We start from the raw sequence: 20,494 nt of genomic DNA, 5'->3' as shown, positions 1-20,494 counted from the left end.
TTTGTACAGAGTTAGTAACAATCAAAGTTAGAGATTCGTTATCATTGTTGATTTTCAAACCTCATAAGCATACGAGCTATCGTTAAAATGTTTACATGACATGCTCAAGCAATTGAATAGTTATGATAAATTAAGATAAGTTTTATACAGAGCTAAAAAGAATATAAAAGTAATCATTATCTACTTATACTCGGTAGAAGATTGGGTCTTCAATTTCTCGAAAAGTGACACAATTTAATGACAACTTGTATTTACGAGTCATGAATACAATTACAACTAAATTGTTAGAATCTCCAGGAAAATGGGTACGCAGGCAAAGTTAGCCAACGTTGTCTCTTGAATTCTTCCTCAAACTAAGTATTTCGTGAAAACAATACATTAATACATAAGTAACATGTAGTATTAGGGCAACATGTTAGGAACTTCATCAGCAAATTGTTCTACGGGACGTAAAATTGGATTTGAAAGGAATATTAAACACGAATAAAGTTATTCCTCAAATGTAATATTTTGTCATACAATATTAGTGTACTTCAAAATTTGAAACGCAAGCATAATTAAAACATCGATAAACTTACCCTGTAATACAACATTAATCCTGTCTTGTTCAACATCCAGAATGGGCAGTACAACGCCATGATTAAAGAGCCGTGTTTGAAAGACGTATGTATGCCTAAGTCCATAACAACCCTTTGTGGACTGTCGTATGATTCAAATGAGCAGACTGAGAACTCTGGTGGATTCGCTTGAATTTCAACTCTGCATGACCAATCTTTTTCTAAGTACTGTGGTAACTAGTGCATCAAAAATATATATATTAGAAAGACATAATTATAATACATTAGAAAAATTATTCATAAAATAATGATTAAAAGTAAGTATGATATTACTCTTAAAAATCTGATTACCTTTATAACAATACTAGACCGTCCAGGCTCAATTGTAGATATCGGTAAAATTTTGCTGGCCTCCACGAGTTTTTCATCCATAATACCGGGCAAAGAAATGACGATGTTTAATGGCAGAAAATTTTTTAGATACACCGAAGGATATAAGTGTATGTTATAAGAGGTACTCGACATAGTATGTCGACTTGTATTCTCCAAGTAAACTTGTTCAATTTCTCCGACTGCCTGCAAATTCAATATCAGTATAACTAATACAATTATACAAATCAATTTCTTTTTTTTTCTATTGTTGGTGCTGTATTCAAATCTGAAACATATGTATACACTAGCAACTACACACTGTTTGGTTTATAGATACCTAAGAAATCAATATCTGAATATATTATTCCGTAAATAATATGAAATTGAAAAATAAGAAAGCTTTGTCATGCAACACAATTGCTCAGCAAAGTGCACAGTAGATACAAAATAAGAATTTAGAAAAGATTTAGTTAATTCAGTATCATAAAAAAGCAACTATATTATGCCACAAGCAGTAAGGTTCATTGAAAACATTTTCATAATAGGGCCCACTATTAGGACCCATTAAAAAAATTTTGGTCTGCTTTATTACCGATATTAAAAAATGAAAATATGCAACTTTGATTATAATTTTCAATCTTTTCACCAAACACTCGAAAATACAAAAGTTGCAGGCTTTTGAATTTCATTGTGACATTATTATTTGGTCATCTTAAACTGAGAATAACTCTTGAAAGTTTTCAAAATTCAAAAATGGTTTTGCAATTAAACTTGCAATTGATTTTCGAACAGATGCAATGGAAAAAAGTGAAACACGAGCCTATTCAGCAGGCTATCAAAACATGCCCAAATGCATTTATAATTGCAATGTTTTTCCCTAATCCTTGTCACTGTATATTCACTTGCCTCATTGAGAGTCATTGATTTGGAATAATGTGATGCGTTAAAATATGATTGATTTTAAAAAAATTATCATTGGCTTAACGATATACATAGGAATGTTCACCAACATATCAGGATGGATGGGATCAATATCACCGAAAGTATAGAGAAAAGTTATCAAAGTGATAAAATATTCGATCAAAGCTATTATTCTATGTGTGTAGTGTTACTGAAAATCTACCATGCATAGGAATAATTGTTGAGTAGATTAGACAATTGTAGTAAGCTAACTATAACTATTAAATATCTCATATAAATTGTCTAATCATTATCTAGGCAGCTTGAGGAATTGTTTACATGCATAAACTTCACATTTTATATTATTTGATAATCAGGGTGCATAGGCGTTAAGCAGACGTTGATTAACGAACGGTAGTACCTGGATAGGTCCTTCCAGATACTTGGGTACTTCTGATTTATTTATACTTGAACATCTACGCTCGACATAAGATATAGAACGATTTAATATGCTGTGCCAGTCGATGACGTCTAGTAATAAACCAAGAGTGTTGTTATTACAGAGGAAACTACCAACCATGATCATCATGAAAAACATCTAAAAACGAAGAATAGCACCGGTAGAGAAGTTCAATAAGCTTTGACAAAGAATTTTTTCATCACGAAAGCTATCACGCAAGTGTTAAACAAAGGCCTGAATGATATAAATGTTTATATTATTAATTTCTCACACAATAAAATGCGATTTATCATCTGTAAATTGTATTACTCGATTACATCTAGAAAAATTTCTAAAAAGTAACGTAAGAATACCACTTTTTACAACAATTACTGACATATTTGTAACAATATCGATTTTTTGCATTTCATGTTAAGCAATATATAAATTTGTGAATGCAGATGATTAAATAAGAAGCCGGGAAATAAAATCGAATAAAAATATATATTCAATACATTCCATTTTTAACTATCAAATTTCGAGATGCGCGGTTGTGCACTTCATGCCTAACATAGTGAGCTATTGGTTTGGTTCACCTAACACAATTTTAATCACTTTCACATTACTCAGTAAAGTTTTGACAGATATTTAACACCATAACACTACGAAATGCTGATTTGGTGTACACAACGTATCATTGTAGACTAGTGCGATTCACATTTCACTTAAGTTTGAACCAACTTTCATTCGATTTACGTAACATATGTCATTGTGAATTTAGAGCATTTAGCAACATACATTTTGAGTAGCATATTTACATATCACTAATATAAAGAAAAATAATGCCTTAGCGAGGAAAGATCATATAAAGGTGTTTTTGGCAAGCATCAGGTATAAGTATTTAACAGTACCCAGGTATATTCAAGGTATAGTTTACGGGACATGTATTATTTTTTATGTCTACATAGGTACTGCAACTATCATATAGCTGATGCCTCTGACAGAATGCAAGTGTGCAAAGAATAATTTTAGTAAAATGAAAACATCATCCTATGCTCTTGAAGGATCGAAACCACATCAGAAATTTAAGAGTATTGAATATTAAGAGTATTGAATTTACTTTTACAATTTGCTAAATATCACCACATGGCATTCCGATATATTTTTAATGATTATTTCGGGCATGATTGAAGGTGATATGATATCCAACGTGGTTTTGAACACACCTCAGAAAGCGAGTTATCTGGAGATCAGGAGGTCTTACCTTTATGTAAAATGGTTCGACGTACTCTTGACGGGATCGGGGCTCACATTGCAAAAGCTTTGTCATGGAAACTGTTTTTTGTAGATCTTTCCAGATAAATGGAATTATCGATACTGTATATCTGTAATGAGGAGGTTACAAATACATGTAAAATATCGGTAATTATTGATTAGTTGCAAAAAAATCGATGATAATTGGTATCTCCACCACATTTGACAAGATCCGCACATAAAAATGGTCATAAATATAGATACCCTTCAACGTTGAAGAATAACTCATTGGTTGGTGTGTAGACAGCATCTATTGGAAGATTGAGACATCGATCAGGTTCTACGGTACCAACACATTCAACTTCGTTTCCCCTTTTTGTCATGTAGTAAACCGATATCGGTTCACTAAAGTGATTGTGTACCTATAACAATATTCGCCACAATATCAATAGTAATGATCACGTACATAACGGTCAATGCTTACCTGAAGTACACTTCTAAGAGTAACAATGGTGCTTCCACCCTCTACTACTACATCAGATATTATTCCCCACTCATCGGCTCCATCGCCACGATGCTTCAATGAGAAGTACCTTTTATCCGCCCTTAATACTGGTACCTCAAGTTTGTTCTCGATCCCTTTAAACTGCAATTTATTTGTTACATGTGTACATAAATATCTTGGAAGAAAATCTCTATGTTTTTGGATATTGATTATAAACTTAACAATTCAATACATTATTAACAGTCCATAGCGTATGATATTTGTGTAATTAAGTAAATTATACGAATTGTAAAAAAAAACTATGATTGACAACAAATCAGCATTTTAAATTAATTACTTGAGACAAAAATCCGGTAGTTAAATAGAGTACTTAGATTTGAAGGAATTATGATTGCAGACTATAACTTGACTGAAACAGTATACGAAAATTTATTAACCGTTATTAGTGGAAATTAAATTATTACCGATACGACAAAGGTGTTGTCACTTTTGATTTTCACTGATTCAGCTTTAAGTTCATCCAGAATATGTGTCTTTGCCGATTTCACGACTGTAGGAGCCAATTCCACAGAGGCTCCGGACTCGAGTACTACTTCCATGTAAGATCCAGTACTAGAATTACTTGCTGCTAACGGATCGTCGATTACCTGTAAAATGAAATAACTCGTCATGGCTTCTGATTTTTAATGAATTTACTCAGTATCGTTGTCTTTGCATATGATTATTGGAGTACCAAAAAAACTTCGTAACAGACGCGATTCATTTCTTTTATTGGAATTCAATAGTTATTTTTCTCTACCTTAAAGTAACCATTTTCCAAATGCAGAGTCATTGATAGGCCAGTCTCATTCTTCAATAGGTACGGTGCCATTTTGACTACCTGCATTTTGCCAGGTTCCATAGCATTCGAGAATGCATTGCCGAGTTGTTTCAGAACATCAAGACACGTCTTGGTGACGGTTAATTCCAAGTTTTCCTAGTTCAAAGTACATAAATTCAGTATTGAAGACCTTACTGAACCATGTTCGTCAGCTTGAAATATTAGATACATGATAGCAAGTAGCGAGAAGCTTGTCAAAAATCTAATCGATGTATTTGGTGAAGTTTGTAATCACTTTTATAGACTTTTATTACTCACTGTCGACGAAACATCTATAGACATTTTAGCTGATTGCTGAGGTACTTCTGGGTCACTCTCCGTACTTGGACTTGCAACACTTGCAGATGGTGAGTCTATCGAAAGGTCGTGGAATTGAATCTAAATGAAACAAAATGAGTTGAATCAAATAAAAGTGAGACACCCTTTTGGGTATTAGAAAATTTGTAATAATTTACCTTGGTGTTCAGTTCCCATGGCGATGAAATGCGCTTTCCATGTTTCCTTGATTCCATGGGTTCAATCAGGGGCTCCCATAAAGCTAAACAACTATTGTAGTACGCCACAGCCAAAGTCATAGTACATTCTATACTCATCTACAAGTTCATAAACTTTACTTAGCAGTAACTAAACTACCACTTTCGATCGATATTTCGTATTGATAATTAGACAACGTCTTACAGTCCTAGTGCTCCAATCATTGACGTTGCTTTGGAAACCGAGATAGAATAGTAACATAGGCAGAGTCTTGTTTCCAACTCCAGCCTCCAGAGTTAGAAGAATAGTAGGTGCGCTAACAACGGCAAGTTCATGTTTATAACCAAAATCTGTTTCTGAACCTTCATTGATAGTAAAATCCTCAAATGCTTCAACCCCCGTTTCTGTAAATAAAAAACAAAAATTTCAAAACCTTTCGACGATTCAAGCGGCATAATGTGACATAAAATAGTATTTTATCTAGACTACTGTTACTGTTTCTATTTACTGTTAGATAAGCTGTATATTACCTGCTTTGAGGAACCAATAATCATTCTCTCTGAAGGGAGTGATTGTCCAAACTCCGCTGTAATTTGGTTCTGGCTTTACCAAATCTTCGTCATCATCTTGCGCTTTTGTCACTGTCTGGACGACTTTATTTAGTATCTCAATGACACCTGTGAAAGAAAATTTTTTTTGCACCTTTATACGAAAAACTTAGTTTGTTCATTTATCGAAGTGGCGAAAAATAGATTCTTGTTGATATGTAATTTGATGAAAATACAAAACCATATTTTGAACTCTTAATAACAGTCAAGATAGTTTGATATTTATTTTTACCAGGAGAAACTGAAACATGTATGTCGGTGCAGCAAATATCGACATGTAAACCCTTTCCTTCTGGTGTAGAACCTGCCAAGCTAATACTGCAGGGTCTCAATACCTTTAAAAATAACAGTTTTATTTTAGATTAGACAGACTTTGAACTATAATCCTGTACAAGTGTCTCGAAGTCTAAGTTTGTGGAAAAATGTTGATGAATTAAAGTTTAGAGTCAATCTATACCTGATATATGGACTCTGACCTCCGTAACGGATTGTAGATTCCAGTGAGAATTGACGTGTCTTTGATGGAGCCTGAAATAGTTTGATGATCACCTACCATTCGCAACTTCAACAACACCTCAGTCTGCGAAAGAAAAAAATTGTAATCAATACTGCTGAATTTTGTGTACTTATTATAAATATAGAAAAAAAATCACTACCATTGGAATGCTACATTCTCACGTGAATCAATTTTCTTCCTTACATTTAGTATGATGCAGTTCGAGTCAATGTTGTCCATATCTTCAAGAAGAATTATATCTGGTTTCTCAATGTGGAGATTTAATGTAATCATCGTAGCAGTAGGTTGAACATTTACAGATGATTTATTCTTTTTGGTGTTTGTTTCATTGACGCCCTTTTGTACAATGGCTGGGGGAGTTTGGGTTGATGGTGGTTGTTCAACATTAAAGAAATCTTTGATTTTCATTAGATAATCCAGGGACACTATTATACTGAATGAAAAGACTCGAACGTCAACTGAAAAATAAATTAAATTATCGCATTATATTTAGTTTACCCATCTCGCAATTCGTTTCTATTCAAACTAAATCAACTCAACTAAAACATAAGCCTAGTACATGTTCTGGCATAAATTACATACCAAAAGTATCATTTATTCCTTTTCGTAGAGTCATGTCCACCATACTTCTGATGGGTTTAGCATCTTTTTCGGGACTTGATTCGTCTTTTTGTAGTGGTTCATCGATCCTTTCCATTATTCTAGTCAGAGACCCTTCTCTGTTTAGTCTAGTATCATCCAAAGTGCAATTCATCAAAAGAATAGACGTTGCTAGTAAACCATCACCAAACATACGTCCCTTTACAGCGAAATGAGACAAACTAAACTTGGCCAGCCCGTTTTCCGCCAGATGCAAAGGAGACGTATCAGACGCGAGCTAAAAACAAATATTATGGAGAGCATTAATAATACAAATCAATGGTGAATTATTTTACCATATGCAATGGAGTACAGTATTTGGAGATTACCGCGTACATAGTCAAAAGGGAAATTTCAGAGCTATCAAATTGAATGAAATAAACAAGTAAAGGTTTAACTTCTTGTTGCAATTCACTACAAAAGAAAGTCAAGTGGTTGGTCCAATTTTCTCCAAAGTCTAATCAGTTGTAAGTTAGATAAAGCGAAATAAATGGACCAAATTTCATCTAAATCGGTCTATCCATTCCTGAGGAGATCTAGTGAGAACTCAACTTTTCATTTTTGTGGTGATTAGAATAACTTCCTCTGTTATCTGAGAATGTAGAAATGAGAAGTAAAAAACAAGAAAGTGAAAATTTCTGTAAGCTACGTACCAATTTCGATCCACCACTAAACAAATTGATAACTAAACTGTCCATGATGAATTCGAATTTCACCAGAGTATGTATTTGTTTTTGTTCCTGTGGTTTTATCACTTCACTTTGCCTTGTAATTTCTAAATCTGGTTTGACTGTGGATAAGTTATGATATTGGTGATAATTAGTAAACTTGGTATTTTTAGACTTAAAAGAAAAGAGTTAAATAATACATATATCAAAAGAATCATACATTATTTTAATTCAATATGTGAATATATACGGACATAAATTTAACTTCTCTCACTTGATTGTTGTCTATTCCATTCCACTGCTGGTGAGACTTTAGAAGATTGGGCAACATCAGGTTCTGGATTGTCTACAGTTTCCCCCAAGTTTTCGTTCAAAACTTTAATTATTGTTCCATAATCGGCCTGACTAACTGATAGTTCAATTTTTTTCAATCTACCAGACATGTCAATATCAGGAATAGCAGTGAACCATGCTGTTGACAGGTTCCGTTTAATTAGGAAAGTGAAGCTAAGAGGATGCAGTAACAAAACTTCATTATCAGTGACAAATTCGTTTTTATTCAACTTGACCCTGCGAAGAACGAAACAATTATTGTGACTATGTAAAAAATAATAATGCAGTGGATATTTGCAGTTAAATAGAATATAAAATGTGAATTTCGATTTAAAAATAAAAAACACTTATTGACGGCTTAACATGCTGATGAGTGTTTGGTTGCGATTACCACCGAAACATAGAATGCCGGGATTAGGTTAGATTGATAAATGAAGATGAACCGTGTAATGGAATAAAAAAATTGATACCTTGATAGCTTGATATCTTGTAGATCAATTTTCATTTCATCAACTATAGGAGAGTTGCCATCTTCGCTGATAACTTCTAACTTTTTTAAAGTGTTGGTCACTGTCAGATTACCCATATCAAGCATTAACGCATGCTCACTTTTAGAATTCATCGGTATATAAACTACTGGAGCCTATAAAATTACAAAAATAATAATCTTGCTGCCAGTAAAATTTTTAATTTACGTATGCACTAATTATCATAAACCAATGGAAAATCATGGATTGAATTCTCCAAAATACGAAAGGTATGAATTTTAAGTACATCTGAGTTTGATTTAAATATCCACTGAAACACTTAGATCAGAAAAGTATATGCTTGTTACAGGTACCAATAAAATATGTACAGATACTTGACAATAACCCACAATCAAATTTTTTTGCCTTATTACCTTAATTTTAATGCCCAGTTCAATCCGGGTCGCTCCTTCTTGTACATCTTTAATATTCGTTTTTGCAGCTTCGGCAGCAGCGGCCGATGCTTCTTTGATAGCTTCTTGCGCTGCTTGAAAATGATTCAAAAAGTTCTGTAAACAAAAATTTATAAACTCTGAACTGAGTTTTACAATTGGTCACGTAGCTACAAGCATAGACTTAATATTTCTATATTTACCATGACACGGGTTACGAATGAATTGAGAAATACTACTCTGTGGCAGCCCATAACTACTTTTATGGACATATTATTTTTATCAACTTCCCATGGTTCAACATTGTAAATTACAGCTTGAACTTGCAAAGACTCTGATGATGTTACCGACATAATCTGGAAACAAAATATAAAATGTAGCTCTTTAGTCGACATTGTTTTGGTAATAGTGTACCGCGTTTTATCACTTTTGAAAGCAATAAAAAAAGTTTATTGTTAATTAATGTACAAGAGAAGAGATGCTTACTAAATTTTTGTGAAAAATAAAAGGCAATCTTAATTTTCTTTCAACAAGAGTATTTCGTTTGAAATATTTTGAAGCATAAGCTACACTTACGTTCTCATAAATAGACGTTGAACTGTGATCAGCAATTTGAATTGAACCAATATTCACATTTGCTTGTGAATAAGATGTCTTCACAATGTAACCAGCAACTACATTTTTTATGAGGAATGTACTGATGTCCATGGCATCGCTGGCCATTTTTATTCCTATTAATCCAACTCTTGCTTGAATTTTAAGATCTATGCATTCAACGACTATTCTTTTTTTACCTGTAGAAGAAACATTGAATTGGTGCTATCACGTGGACAATCGGATAGTGGTCATGGTTATCCGATGCATAGCATGCAGTAGTATTGAGATATTTCCTAATTTTTAATCAAGACTATGATTAAACGTGTTAATTTTTAGTCATACGAGTAAAATCAGGATTTTAATCTCAATTGAAATTTCTCAAATTGAGAAAGTAAAAAATACTCCCGAATTCAATTGTTCAAATTTAAATAAACTCTATGAAATTAAATATCACTTCCTTACTTCATCTACCATGAAATATACATTTTCTGCCAAATAATTTAAAAATGTACTTTTTACGTACGGACAGTGCTCTAAGCTCACACTATTCCCTCACGTTTAAATGTAATTCGTATTTTATTTAGTCTAACTTACGAAATATTAATGTCTTTTCTAATTTTTTCTTGTCTGATTACAAAATACAAGTGTAAATAATTATAAATTGTAATTAGGCCGTACTTAACACTGTACATAGTGCACATGTACAGTACCGAACATGTTCCAAGGAAAACTAATTGATTGAAAGTGAAATTACTCACGTTGGTTTGTTGCTTTAAGAATCTTCTGTTTGCCTGCATTTATCAAATGAGGTCCCTCTTCATGAATTGTCGCAAACCGAGTTGGTGTTGATATAACTGCTTCAGTTTCAATAGTATGTTCAGTAGTTGCAGATACCCTGCCCTGAATGTAATGAAAGATTTACATTAAGACCAATAGTTGTCTGAAGCTACGACAATCTAAGCATATTACTTCTTGATTTGACTAGGAGGGAAAGGCTGAAGTGATAAAATAATATGAATATTTCGGTGAAGCCAGTTCCATTTTTTATGACTCAATCATTCAGTAACCTAAACAGTGTGTATAAACTGTATTGGATACAAAAATTCTATAATTAGAAGAAGTTCGTTGGATTCTCATAATAGTTTTTTTTCGTGAAAGTAGAAAACAATTACCTGAACATTCGAGATAAATTTAAGAACATTGATGATAGCTTCTTGGTGAAGCAATACATCCAGCTTGGTAAACTCCATCTGTAATAACTGTAGAACAGAACCATGGACTGTGGAGAATTCTGGGGAATGCTTATTTACCTGAAAAGGTAATTTACATTAATTAGAACTACTAGAACAATCCCATTGTGTTTAATACTCGGGAGTAATCGACTTACAGTTACATATTGAATTATAATAAGATATTCTTCAATGCCACTGGCCATGGGGGTGTTTATCATGAAGATCTCTCCCTTGTCATGATACTGTGTGACTTGTACACCGCCAAGTCTTAGCTTTACATCTTGGTCAAACGATCGCTGGACCATCTCTGCCTCCAACTTTAATACTTCAATTTTAAGGAAAGGCTGTTGTGTCTCAGAATCTGCAGAGCCTTCTTGTTGCACAAGTGTGATAACGAATTCTGCAAGTAAAAGGAATGAAACATTTCATTGCTCAGCATTCAATATTTGAAGCTGCAGAGATGATTTTACAATATTTTAGATGTTCAATTCTACTCTTCTTTTACAATTAAAGAGAGTTTCATTCGGGCGCTAAAAAGTTATACGTAACACAACATAAAAAAACATATCTTGATGTCATTACCTTTCATTACAAACTTGGCTTCCAAATCAGTTGTTTGTTTTAAAGCAACCTTTGACTGTTTTTTTTCAATCATAGAAGGAATTGCAGACAACTCTTTCTTCAATGATAATTGTGAGGCTGATTTGGTCTATGTAAATAAACATAAAAGATTTACTTTGGTAACAGGAAAAATAGATAAGATGTCTGTTTCAATTATCTAGAAATTTGATTGCTTCACTCAGTGAAATGTTGAAAATGATGAATGAAAAATTAATTTCGATAGAATTTTTTTAACAATGACATGTACAGCGTTCAATTATGAGTAAATATTTTGTAAATTTCTTAAGAAGGAAAGTCCTGCATGATAAAAGTGTAGCATGTGTCACATACAAAATGGAATAACGTACACTCAATGGTTGTGGTGCAGGTACATCTTCGTTTTGCGGTAGAGGAATGCTATGCGCAATTGTGATCGCTTCTAACAATCTTGAATCTAAAAATATTCCAAGTTATAAAAGCTAATAGTATACTGCCTCGCTAAAGGCGTACCGCTATTATTGTCATTACATCAATTATTTCACATACTGTAACTGCATAATTATCATACAAATACAATGATAATCGCTCACCATTCACAGCCTAATGGATTGTTAAAGTATTTGAAAGGAAAATAAGAACAGTACTGGTGTCCAGAACTTTTCAATGTTTTGTTGCACAGTCGTATAAATACTTTTGATAATAAGGAAGACGAGATGAAGCATCAAACCACCCACCAGATATGTTGAGAGCTACAGATGGAAGCTGACCCAGAATTTTCATTTTAGGCAGTAAAGGATCGTCAAGAATCAAACATTTGTCAAGCTGAATTTCCAAAGTAGTCGGTTTCAACACAGTCATGCAACCCACAACGCCAGTAGATAAAGTTTCACGCCAATTCTCATTTGGCAAACATACGAGTGCCTGTAACATTTCCGATAAGAATCATAAAAAATTAAAATTGAAACGTACGCATTTCTTCGATAATGAAATCGCATAATATAGCCATCGACTTGTTAATAGATCACTGAGTGTGGAGCATTACCTGAAAATTCACTATTTTCATAATAAACTTGTCATAACTGTAGGTTCTGAGTTGTGCTAAAATATCTTCCTCGGATTTTCCCATGTCAACTAATTGTTTAACAGTAGCAGGTGCTTCACTATCTCTTGGTTTTGCTAAGGAATTTACTTTCAAGCTACCCAAGTTGAGTACAAACAACGATTCATTGCCTGTATAAAAACCTTTATGCGGTACAATCAATTGAGATGCTTGTAGATCAACCTGTAAACAATTATCACACTTAAATTGACAATTTATATACGGCAATGCCATCTCACTATGGATAGAGCTGTACTTCAGAATCAGTAATACATTTAAATTTCGTGACAACGCAATCCAAAACTCTGTCACTATTTATACCTGAATGTCTAGTATAGAGTGCTTCTCGATAGCATATTCTAGACCTAATGCGGACATCTCTTTCAAACCTTCTAGTTGCATAGCAGCTGCAGCTTGAATTCTGTGACAAAAAAAACAAGGCATAATTCAGAACAGTAACAAATCATGCCCAAGCTACGAAAACTTTCAAAGTGTGTATAAATTCAATGGTGAATTATTTAGTACTTACTGAGTCAACGTCGAATTATCTTGTACTTTGAATACACTAACTAATTCAATAATGGTATGTGCGTCGTAGACAACTTGTACGGAAGTAGACTTGATTATAACACGATCTCCACACAATTTATCAATTGGATTTTTCTCGTAAGTAACAGCAAATAACATGCTGTCAGAATTTTCTTCTTCGGATGACAATAACACAGGAACTGTTTCCTGTTGCCTAACACCAAGCAGCTTCAAATTGTTGATTGAAGCAGTAGCCCTAAAATTGTTAGTAAAACTATATTACATCAACATCTATAAAATAGCATTAGCGCAAAAATTGTCATTAAATCACAATATTCGTCTAAGCTAAAACTTTCTCGTGATTGAAAAACTTCACAACCTGAAATTTACACTTACGTTATGCCATTACCAGATGGTCGTGATTTAAATCCAACCTGAACACCATTGAACTGCAAATCCAATACCTGAGGGAATTCTTTTTCAGTATCAAGTACAAAAACCTCGAGTCCATGTAGAAAGAAACGACAGTCAACATCCTCGTATGTTTCAGGATAATGAGTTAAACCAGAGTTTTCTTGATAGTCTATAGCTCGATACAACTTTTCTTTCTCTTGCGGCGTCATCGCTTCTTCAAACTTGCGCACTGAGAAATATTTAAGATTATTTAACTGTTTAAAATTCAGACAGGAAATTTGTGGCCCTTGTCGAACATCTTAATTCTTATTAGCAGTTTTTACAAACACGAATTATTCCAAACTTCCAATTTTTGTATTAATGTTTCCCAATATTGCTATGGGAAAGATATTAATAAAATTATCGAACCAAACCAAACGTCTTCTGCCACTTGAGCAGGCCTCTGATGTTCCACCCACTCGACTAAAATTCTTACGTGCCCCTCTTAGTGTCGCCAACCATAGTTCGCATTATGTGGCACTGATGGACAAGCGCACTGCCCCCTTTGCCGCCCTTTCCTCCTCGCTATCCATGCAAGCTGCATGCAAGACTACTAGCGTTATGCAAAGGGTGGCGATGCTAAGAGGGGCATCCCTTGGACTCTGTACCAGGGACCTGCACTTGATTAATAGACTTCACTCATTTTAATTTATGAATTTAAATATATGTTATGACATACGAATTGACAATTAGGAAAAAAAATGACAACAATGTAATTAAACCCACTAATAGCTGCCGCTGAAGTAAGATCTTGTTCTTCCTCTGTTTGACTGCTTCCCCACAGAAAACCGAACCAGCCTCTTTTTGCCTTAAGACTTTTTTCTTTCTCTGCTAGCCGTTCGACCTAGAGATTGATACAACATTAACATGAAAGATAAACTATTCAGGCATTGAGTTTATACCTCTAGTTCAATTTGCTGTCTAATGATGACCAAATTAAAGATGTCCAAGGTTCTCTCACATTCTGTAAGATGATCCAAAATATTCTGTGCCACTTTTTTATTAGTCAGTTTTGCATGATAAGCTTTTGCATAACTACGACAGGTATCCCTGTGCTGTTTCATGTGATTCCAATCCCAATTTCTTTGGCACCTACGAATTGTTTCCTCCAAAACGCAGGTATATGCGAATTTCCACCTAAATAACATTACTGTCTGTGTATGGGTCAATTTTTGTTGCACACGAAGGCGCCAAAACATAACGCTCAGTTTCTGTTAATTCAATTCACTTTAAGGACAACTTTTTCCTCATTACTTTCAAGGCAGCAAATTAATTTCCCAGAAATTTATATTCATTCAATCATTCTTTTTATAATAGCAAAGTATTCACTAGACTAGAAAAAAAACATTATAAATATATGGCATTACCATTCTTTGTAATGACCCCGGTACGATGTTAGATTTGGTCTGTATTTCTTATACGGGGCAGCTTTTTGTGCCCTGTCTAAGCCTTCGCCCAATCTCATTATTGTTTGATACTGAAGCTTTGTTAATCCTATTTTCAACTTTTGCATTTCTGCATCCATCCATACTTTGGGAATTGTATAATTACTTCCATCGGTTTCAGGTTTTGGATTCAACTTCAATTTTACCTTAGCATTTATTGGTCCCAGAACTAAAATGGAAATTAAAACATCATCGAGATATACAATGAAATTATGCTGTTGTCGCTGATAAAAATAAAAATAATTACTCACGGTATTGGTAGCCTAAAGGTTTATAATCCATTGTAGCAATTCCTTGTGTAAAAAGTTCAGTGTATCGTTCATTGTATTGAAGCTGGTTACTAATCTGCTCTGATGTTGGATTCAGATAAACTCCTAACCCATCCAAAGTGCATAACTAGATCAGTTAATTATTGATTAACATAAGAACAGGTATTGTATATTATTAATGTTATTAATACTACAGTGGTTGAAAATGAGTATGGCTTTCCACATATACCGATAACGTTATATAACTATAGATGTGGGAATTACAACTTCAACTAACTTTGTAAATTTGTGCGATGGCATGCATATCTTTCAGATTACCACTTGTTGTCCATGATTCGTCACAACTTTCAACTGTAAAGTTGCTCAAAGTAAAACCAATGGCAAATGGAGCATCCTTAAATGATGTATGATCTTCGTATCTGACATGTATCTTTTTTATTTCCACGTGAATATTTTTAATCATCCGAGCCACCAACTTTTCAACCATTGAATCATCCAGTTTTTCTGGACCTGTAAAAGTTGAATTAGTATGAATAATAATTCTATGGTGTTCAGCACTGAAGAGTAGGTGCTCAAGAATTTCACTTCTTTGTAGATCTAATAAGGTTTCAAACTTGAAATTGATCAGACAAAGAAACTCAAACACTTGCAGACTATGACATTCAAACTAATACTTAAAACTAGCAGTTAAAACGTTTTCTTAACAGTTACTGTTTATGCTTCTATGTTTGAGGAATTTGACTGGTAGATTTGGCTATCATTTTCACTGTTGGTCAATTGTTTATGAATTTTTATTCTATACACCTTTAACTTCAGCTTCTCGTTTTGTTCGTTCTACTCTGGCAATTTCAGATTGCTTAGCTTCGAGTGCGGTTTTGGCTTCCTTTTCTGCGTCATATTGCGTTTGACTACCAGGTACAACCAGCAAATAAAGTTCTTCGATAATGGCATCCACCTGGCCATTCCACATATCCTTGAAAGGGATCTTCAGGATTAATTTTCCTTAAAATTTGAAAAAATCAATGTTAGTGAAGATCGATAACAAGTTTATACCAAGAAAGATTCTTCGAACACATCTTTAAATATGCAGTGACTTCATGTGCAAAATATAACTAAATATTTCTTGAAATCTAAATGAAAAGCCACAATTCTTAACATGCTATTAGCTACATAGAACTTTATGCAATCAGTGTTTGATGTCAACATCGTTTATTGTATTATAAATAATCTTTGAACAGCTTAGGCTCAAATTTGACGATAATCTGTATAAATAAAAACATGCATCTTGACCATACTAATGGTTGATATCAAATTTTAATCTTACTGTAATGGGTGATATTTTTTTCCCAAGATTACTGGTAAAAATGAAGTTCAGAATTTTTACTGATATTACAGCCCAAGATTTGAAGACACTTGTAGTTGAAATTATTGACTCATTATTCATCGCATGTCTGAGTACCAAATAAGCTTAGTATTTGTTATCACGTTAAGCTACTTAAGTCGAAGGTAGGACGTCACATATAAAGAGTACAAGCTACACATGAAACATATTCTTGACCTATGACTCACCTGGATTACAACATTAATACCTTATCAACTGTGTGGAAATATTTTGGAAGTAAAGCCGATATTTGAAGTCTTACAGTAATTATAAAAACTAAATTATTCATTAAATGCTCAAGGTGTATTCGTTGAATTTGTTTACTATTGGAGCACTGATACAAACATTTAAATTTACAATTCATACTGATTCAATGCTGAATGACTATTATTGTCTAATTTTAATGTGTACTTACCCAGCCTGCCATAGGCTAACTTGATGGGTTGGTCAAGTTTATCAAGTGCCGATTCCTTTATTAATAAATCTTTCAGTACTACATCCCCTGAAAAAATGATCAATAATCAATTTAAATTTATTTGTTGTAAGTGCTTATTATACGATTGATTTCTTAATAAAAAGTATGTCAAGTGCAACCAATTCAAACAAATACATTCTTTTGAAATAATTCTGAGGGAATGCATGGAAAACTGAACTTCATTGTCTTAAACCTGATATTTTAAAATTTCACATCTCTGTATATTATACCATAAATATCTGAATATTATTACGAAACTTCTAAGATAAGCTGACAGAGTGATATGCGTGAAAAAAAGTTTAAGCCGTGATCTTTATTGTCGTCTTAAGCTTGGAAGAAAGTTCGGGAATCAGTGGGTGGTGCAAAAAATTACCAACTTTACAAATTGGATTATCTCTTTCATCTATTGATATATACAAAACCATGTAGGAAATTTAGAAGAAAGAAATTTAGTTGAGCAAAACTGTCCTTTGACAATGCAGACATCATAGAAATATGAAATATAAATTATAATAATCCTTGCAAAATTGATTGCGTGTTACATTGACCAGTCAGAATAATTGGCAACATGAAAATCAGAAAAAGCTTGTTTTGATTTTTGATTCTTGTTGCAGGTAAAAATAAGGTGATAAATTGCCATATTCATTAACATGCTAAGAATTCCGACTTTTATCAGCATCATTTTTTCATGTATACCCAATGAAAAACTACGAATGAAACCGAGTACGCTTCATCAATCGTGCGTACAAGCCTTTTAAGAAAATGGTGTCAAAGTTCTGAATTTCAATTTAAGCCCTGATTTGGTGACTCAAGATCTGGATAAAACAATCAATAGTCCAGTAACAATCCTGAAATGAAATCTAACAAAGTTTTCTTGAGATGAAATGTTGTAAGTTATCTTTGATATTTAAGGATGCCTTGATTTTTGACATAACCAATTTATTTTTAATTTGAGTTTGTGCCAACGATACGATTAGAGTTCATAGGAACCACTCCAAATCATAAATTAAGTTTTCTTTTGATAATCTATTTCCGGGAAGCATTTTTGCAAAGTGTTGACAGTCTCTACATATAAAGATTAGTGGTTAATAGTAAAAATGTTACATAGCAGTTCGTAATTCATTCATACGATTTATACTCAAATAAACTAATCCAATCTAGGTTTGACCTTGACCTTTTATTTCTCTTTTACATCATTCTAATAAGTGAAATAAATCAATTTATTTCACATCAACATGCTGGAAATTGATTTATTCCACATAGGTGTAAACTTTTATCGTTGGAAAAAGATTACAAGTTACATCTATCTTGTAAACAAGGGAAAATTGAGAAATAAAATATTTCCATTTCCTTGATATTGTCATGTACTCAAATCTGTTTTCCATTTACTTCATCAATTGCTGTACAAAACAACCACTGATGCTATAGTTGATTTTAAATTTTACAGTTATTTTCTCGGTAAAATTTTCTGCCTAATTCTATAGATTGACAAATGTATATCGGTTTCGAAAAATTACGTTCTCAGCAAAATAAAATCGTAATAAAGACAGAGTACTGCAGTTAATCGTATATTATCATAACAGGGTTATAGGATTAAAGGAAAACCTGTTGTTTGATCATAGATAAATTTCGTTATCAAAAGCTGAGATAAGTTGATACACAAAAAATGAATATTTTAAATAAAACGGAAATATATTTCAACCCAAATTCAAGTCCTTGTCCTGTCAATCAAATCTTTAAAAAATTGTTGGGAATTAGCTGGACATGGACCATGATACATTGTTTAATCAAGAAACTACAAGGTATGTGTTCTGAAATATGTTGCTGGTTATGTACTATAATTTGTGTTTAATACAGTGACAAGAAGAAAGGAAGAAAGAACAATTTGCAATGCGTGTAGTATATTTCTAAAACCACTTGTGTCAGGATTGATTGAGGCTTGGGTTGGATTACATTGGAATGACATATTAGGCTTAATTAAATGATATATTTTATTGAGTACCAAAAAATGAAGCAAATTGTGGTTAATAATTAAGTTTGTAAAATTCAGCAAGCAAAGCGTTCATCACGCATGAGTTCCATGCGTAGTTGATAACAAATTATGACGGTTAGACATTGATAACGTAAAACGAATAAAAACGAAATAGTTTTTATCCTCATAAATAAAGACTAATTTATAGCGAGCCAAAATATAAATATAAATAAGAACAATAATCTCCGTTGCATAACAGCGTTCAGTGCATGAAAATAATTTATTACTTAAATAATATACTGCATGTATGTGTGCATAATGATTTTAACAAAATAGTTTTTCCGCGTGTCTGCTTTGCTCTCTTGACATTCAAAACGCTGTACTCTACAGTGCTACCAACTTAACACGGAACATTGACTCACTTGCAGTTTCCTCGTCCGTGAGCTACAAGCTCTATTACAAGTCCTGTAATGGACTGAGAAAAGCATTGCCAAATAAACGTTAATTAAGATGCGGTATAGTTTAGAAATTATCTTTACCTCCCCACAAGCTCAGCTTGAGCTGTTTGTGGTCAAGATTTTCAATATAATCGCCTAACACCTTGTTGAGGAGTTCGGCGATGACCGATTCGAAAACCATTTTTGACGTATGTTCGGTAAAGCGTCAGATTACACAAAAGTATACTCGACAGTCCGCAGAAAACTCACTGGGCAAAACAATTAGTAATGCCCATTGCCGTGGAGGTTAACACACTCGTGAAGCGGAAGTTACAGAGAATATTTCCGCACGAGTTTTAACTCATGCAAGAAAAACTCGTGCCGCACCACATCCGCACAGTTCTATATTTGAGGCTGACGCGAATTGTGCGTTTCACTCCCGAGTTATTTCTAACCAATTACGCGATCACGATTTCTTTGTGATCATACACACCGCACAATGGCCCGTCAACAGTTCTCGATTTTAAACACAAATTATTGTACACTTTAACAGCTGATAATACGATCCATTCACCGTGGCTTAAAAAATAAAATCAAGTCGTGTAAGACAGCTAAGCGCATGTAATGCGCCAAAATTTGGCTCACGATCAGTACAACAACACTCACTGCAGGTGGTGTCGGATTTATTTTTTAATGTGGAATACCAACAAAACTAGACTGCCCTGTCAATGGTGCGTGTATGTATGTACGCATAATATTCTTGTGGGCGCGATGACCGTGCGATGACGGATGCGGCATGTATAAAAATATCCAGCAATACAAATGATAACTAAACCGCCTCTGGGCAAGTAAATAACAACAGTCGGTAACACCGTTGTGAAACAAATCAGCGGATAACTGATGACACCAGTCATCACTCTGTTCGCTCTATTCCTAAAATA

At 33.6% G+C, this 20,494-nt stretch overlaps 1 protein-coding gene across 5 annotated transcripts in view; it reads right to left on the bottom strand.

The window, feature by feature from the left end:
* LOC124179027 (vacuolar protein sorting-associated protein 13) overlaps positions 1-20,325 on the bottom strand; it is a 29,778-nt gene extending 9,453 nt beyond the window's left edge. For 3 of the 5 annotated variants that reach the window (XM_046562984.1, XM_046562985.1, XM_046562986.1), the window contains exons 1-40: positions 19,656-20,325; positions 17,085-17,171; positions 16,093-16,290; positions 15,566-15,798; positions 15,271-15,415; positions 14,942-15,188; positions 14,477-14,711; positions 14,301-14,418; positions 13,518-13,764; positions 13,123-13,377; positions 12,915-13,014; positions 12,537-12,776; positions 12,229-12,415; positions 11,863-11,948; positions 11,477-11,603; positions 11,050-11,294; positions 10,835-10,972; positions 10,421-10,562; positions 9,642-9,859; positions 9,269-9,421; positions 9,048-9,182; positions 8,617-8,789; positions 8,088-8,383; positions 7,799-7,935; positions 7,089-7,383; positions 6,690-6,964; positions 6,447-6,569; positions 6,222-6,324; positions 5,912-6,058; positions 5,586-5,785; positions 5,363-5,500; positions 5,166-5,285; positions 4,827-5,003; positions 4,492-4,674; positions 4,007-4,168; positions 3,787-3,944; positions 3,533-3,653; positions 2,251-2,427; positions 909-1,133; positions 579-794 (exon numbers count right to left, since the gene is read on the bottom strand). In XM_046562984.1, the coding sequence (XP_046418940.1) occupies positions 579-794; positions 909-1,133; positions 2,251-2,427; positions 3,533-3,653; positions 3,787-3,944; positions 4,007-4,168; positions 4,492-4,674; positions 4,827-5,003; positions 5,166-5,285; positions 5,363-5,500; positions 5,586-5,785; positions 5,912-6,058; positions 6,222-6,324; positions 6,447-6,569; positions 6,690-6,964; positions 7,089-7,383; positions 7,799-7,935; positions 8,088-8,383; positions 8,617-8,789; positions 9,048-9,182; positions 9,269-9,421; positions 9,642-9,859; positions 10,421-10,562; positions 10,835-10,972; positions 11,050-11,294; positions 11,477-11,603; positions 11,863-11,948; positions 12,229-12,415; positions 12,537-12,776; positions 12,915-13,014; positions 13,123-13,377; positions 13,518-13,764; positions 14,301-14,418; positions 14,477-14,711; positions 14,942-15,188; positions 15,271-15,415; positions 15,566-15,798; positions 16,093-16,290; positions 17,085-17,171; positions 19,656-19,755 (7,062 nt within the window). In that variant the 5' untranslated portion in view covers positions 19,756-20,325. The remainder of the gene's footprint in view (positions 1-578; positions 795-908; positions 1,134-2,250; positions 2,428-3,532; positions 3,654-3,786; positions 3,945-4,006; positions 4,169-4,491; positions 4,675-4,826; positions 5,004-5,165; positions 5,286-5,362; positions 5,501-5,585; positions 5,786-5,911; positions 6,059-6,221; positions 6,325-6,446; positions 6,570-6,689; positions 6,965-7,088; positions 7,384-7,798; positions 7,936-8,087; positions 8,384-8,616; positions 8,790-9,047; positions 9,183-9,268; positions 9,422-9,641; positions 9,860-10,420; positions 10,563-10,834; positions 10,973-11,049; positions 11,295-11,476; positions 11,604-11,862; positions 11,949-12,228; positions 12,416-12,536; positions 12,777-12,914; positions 13,015-13,122; positions 13,378-13,517; positions 13,765-14,300; positions 14,419-14,476; positions 14,712-14,941; positions 15,189-15,270; positions 15,416-15,565; positions 15,799-16,092; positions 16,291-17,084; positions 17,172-19,655) is intronic. The other 2 variants (XM_046562987.1, XM_046562988.1) reach the window with 1 other exon arrangement.
* Between the last annotated feature and the right edge of the window lie 169 nt (positions 20,326-20,494).

This window comes from Neodiprion fabricii, chromosome 3 (assembly GCF_021155785.1).
Source record: "Neodiprion fabricii isolate iyNeoFabr1 chromosome 3, iyNeoFabr1.1, whole genome shotgun sequence".
NCBI classification, from domain to species: domain Eukaryota; kingdom Metazoa; phylum Arthropoda; class Insecta; order Hymenoptera; family Diprionidae; genus Neodiprion; species Neodiprion fabricii.
The sequence above is the reverse complement of the archived record's forward strand: the minus strand, read 5'-3'. Positions and strand labels throughout refer to the sequence as shown.